General features: G+C 49.9%; 1 protein-coding gene across 1 annotated transcript in view; it reads right to left on the reverse strand.

Annotated features, from left to right (window-relative positions):
- LOC112073454 (E3 ubiquitin-protein ligase SH3RF2-like) overlaps window positions 1-2,785 on the reverse strand; it is a 35,331-nt gene extending 32,546 nt beyond the window's left edge. Inside the window, exon 1 of the mRNA XM_070440150.1 lies at window positions 2,684-2,785. Within this exon, the coding sequence (XP_070296251.1) occupies window positions 2,684-2,785 (102 nt within the window). The remainder of the gene's footprint in view (window positions 1-2,683) is intronic.
- Between the last annotated feature and the right edge of the window lie 568 nt (window positions 2,786-3,353).

The following is a 3,353-nucleotide window of genomic DNA, read 5'->3' on the forward strand; positions in this document are numbered from 1 at the left end:
GCCTATTTTTTACATAGAACAAATCAATCCACCCTTGATTAATTTAATCAAGATGTTTAGTCACTGCGGCTAGAGCAAAGCCTGCACACCCTGTGTTCGCCCACATTGAGAGCCTGTCCTGACAAGTTAGTCTCCAGCATGTGAATAGCATGAACCTTCTTTCTCAGAGATTGTTTCTTCTTATTTAAATTAGGTTGGGGGGATCTATTGATTTGATTCAATTTGAACTATTAGTTAACCGTCATGTCTATAACCCCCATTACTTTGGCTCCTATGGCGCACGTCTACAAGCACTGCACCTCATGTCGTCACTACAGACTCTGCGTCATTCCAGGCTGTATCCACAACAGGCCTTGATTGGAGTGCCCATAGGGCGCGCACAATTGGCCCACATCGTCCGATTAGTTGGCCGTGTAGACCGTCATTGTAAATAAGACAATTTGTCTGAACGGCCTACTCCTCTCTCTCTCCTCTCTCCTCTCTATCTCTCCCTCTCCTCTCCTCTCTCCCCTCTCCTCCTCTCTTTCTTGCACACAGAACCTCTGATGCAGTGTTTGCTTACAATGAAGAGGGAGGATTTGAGAGGCAGACTTATATAAGATCTAGACTCTCCCCCACACATTCTGCATTAAGGGAACACATTTCTAGTAATACTTCTTGAGAGAGAGAGGCGGCTGGTAGACGAGCAAGAGAGAGACAGGAGAGGAGAAGAGGCTGTACTAGAGAGGACGAGAGAGAGACAGAGGACAAGAGAGAATGAGGGTACGAGAGAGAAGAACGAGAGAGAGAGAGACAAGAGGGACAGAGAGAGAAGAGGAGGAGACAGAAGGGAGAGACAGGAGAGGACAAGAGAATGAGGAGAGAGAGCAGAGAAGGAGAGAGAGAGAGAGAGATGAGTGAGAGAGAGAAGAGGACGAGGACAAGTTGAGAGAGGATGAGAGGGACTAGAGGGGGAAAAAGAGAAAGAGAGAGAGAGAGAAGAGGGACGAAGAGAGGGACGAAGGAGAGGGACGTGATATCTGCTGCTGTTGCTGTTTGCTGATGATTGCTTGTTCTGCTCCCAGACCAAATGAAGGGCCGCATCATGTGCGGCCCTAGATCTTCTGCACATATTCTGCCGAAGACCTTGGGGCCCTGACAAGTTAAATCGGCAGTAAAAGACGGAGAATAATAATGTGTTCAAAAAATGTCATAGCTGACCGGGACCACAAAGTACATATTCCATCTAGACACTTGGCCTAAGAGCAAGTGAGCACGAACCAAAATCAGTGGAACTTTGCCACAAAAGTGTGAAACGAGTCTGAGAGAACAAGCTATGAAGGGTATTCTAAGTCGGGCCATACAAAGAGATACTTTAAGAAGTCGACATAACCAATTAGGGATACTGCGTAAAAATGAACTTGAATTCAGTTATATAACCCATTGCCCTTTATGTCCTTGTGAGCGTTCTGGGTCCGTCGCTGCTTCAACTTAAGAATTCACAAATGGGACGAAACACCAAATTGAGAGATGCATGCAGATTTGGCAAAATATATCCCCTGTACAACGTAAAAACACCAATATTTATGATGCAAGAGCAGAATAGACGACACACGCTAATATCAAAATCCAGAAATTCCTAACAACGCACCTAAAGGAATTCTTCCCAAACGCTTCCATAACAAAGCCACACCTACTAAGAGGATGAAGACAGCTGGAGAATCAGTCACCTAAGCAAGCTGGTCCTGGGTTCTGTTCACAACCAGACCCACATGAGCCCAGGACAGCAACGACACATTAGATCAACCAATCATGAGCGAAATCGATAATTATTTCATTGTTGTCAAGAATTAACACAAAAAACGCGGATGCAAAGCTAGAATATGCTACATTGACCCAAAACAGAGAGTACAAACAAGTGCAGAAAACCTGACTATTCCTGATTACCCAAACATAAGAAAGCTTTGACTATGTACAGGTACTAGGGTCAGTGAGCATAGCTTTGGGCTTACTGAGAAAGGCCGCCGTTAGGACTGGCTCTCAAGAGACGACAGGCTATGTGCACACTGCGCAAAAATGAGGTGAAACTGAGGCTGGCACTCTAAACCCTCCTGCCAAATGTATGCACGATATTTAGAGACACAGTATTTCCCTCAGATTACAACACAAAGAAAGAGCATACTCCCAACGGCGGGACACCACTCCGATGTCCAAAATTAAACAAACCCGATGTGTGATAACCTCCCATATCTACTTGGTGAAATACCACGTGTGTCATCACAGGCAGCAAGATTTGGACGTTGCGCGGCGCAAGAAAAGGGCAACTCAGTGAAGAACAAGATACCAATGTAAATATAACCATATTTGACTGCAGGGTGTCAGACCGACTGTTTAGGGGTAGCTAGACTGAGGAGGAGGTAACAGGTAGCTGAGGGTAGGCTCATGCCTGAGGGTAGCTTCAGACTGAGGGCAGCTCAGACTGAAGGGCAAAGCTCAGACCTGGGGGCAGTCAGGACTGAAGGGCCAGGCTCAGGACTGAAGGGCAAAGAACGCAACTGAAGCAGCCTACAGAACTGAAGGGCCAGCTCAAGGACTGTACGTGTAGCCTCAGTACCTGCGAGTGTCCAGCTCAGCCTGCCATCTACAACACGTCCTATCTGACGCACTCCCTCCATTCTGTCCCGACTGCTCGCCGGCCTCTGACCCTCGTCACGCGTCTCTTCGCCGTGCCTTCTCTGCATCTCTCTCGCCGCCCGGCTACTGGCCTCTCCCGAATCGCCACGCCTATGCCGCGCTCCCCTTCCATTGCCCACGTGCGCTCTTCTGCCGTCCCTCAATACTCCTCGGCTCGGACCGCTCTACCGTGTCTCTCTGATCTATCGCGGACGGCCCTGAGCGCGTTTACTCTAGATGCTCTGGACAGTCATCGCCTGCCAAGTCTCATGCGCGCTGACAGCGGCCTTACTTCCAGCGTCTCCGGATCTAGCACTGCAGTCCTAGAGCTGACAGATCTGTGCACTCAGGTCGGCGCCTGCTACCTCAGTATCCGGACTATCTCCTCTTGGCTCCCGCTTCAATAGGCTGCTCACCGCTACGCTTTCTGTCCTCGTTCCGGTCTATCACACTCTCGTGCCGTACCACGGGCTGTTGACACGCACACCCTCGTCTCCTCCTCCTTCTCCGCTCCCTCGCGGAGGTAAAGGCTGCGTCCTTACCTTGGACTCTCTGCGGACATGCACCACCGATCAGCCTTGGGCCCTGTCCGGGCCTTGCCCTACCCGGCTCGCGTACCCCGAACCTATGGACCACACCTTCACTCCTCAGCGCAGCGTTGCTTCGGCCCCACTGCTGTGATCGTCGTCGCGTCCGGCCTA

This window comes from Salvelinus sp. IW2-2015, unplaced genomic scaffold, assembly GCF_002910315.2.
Source record: "Salvelinus sp. IW2-2015 unplaced genomic scaffold, ASM291031v2 Un_scaffold2266, whole genome shotgun sequence".
In the NCBI taxonomy this organism is placed as follows: Eukaryota; Metazoa; Chordata; class Actinopteri; order Salmoniformes; family Salmonidae; genus Salvelinus; species Salvelinus sp. IW2-2015.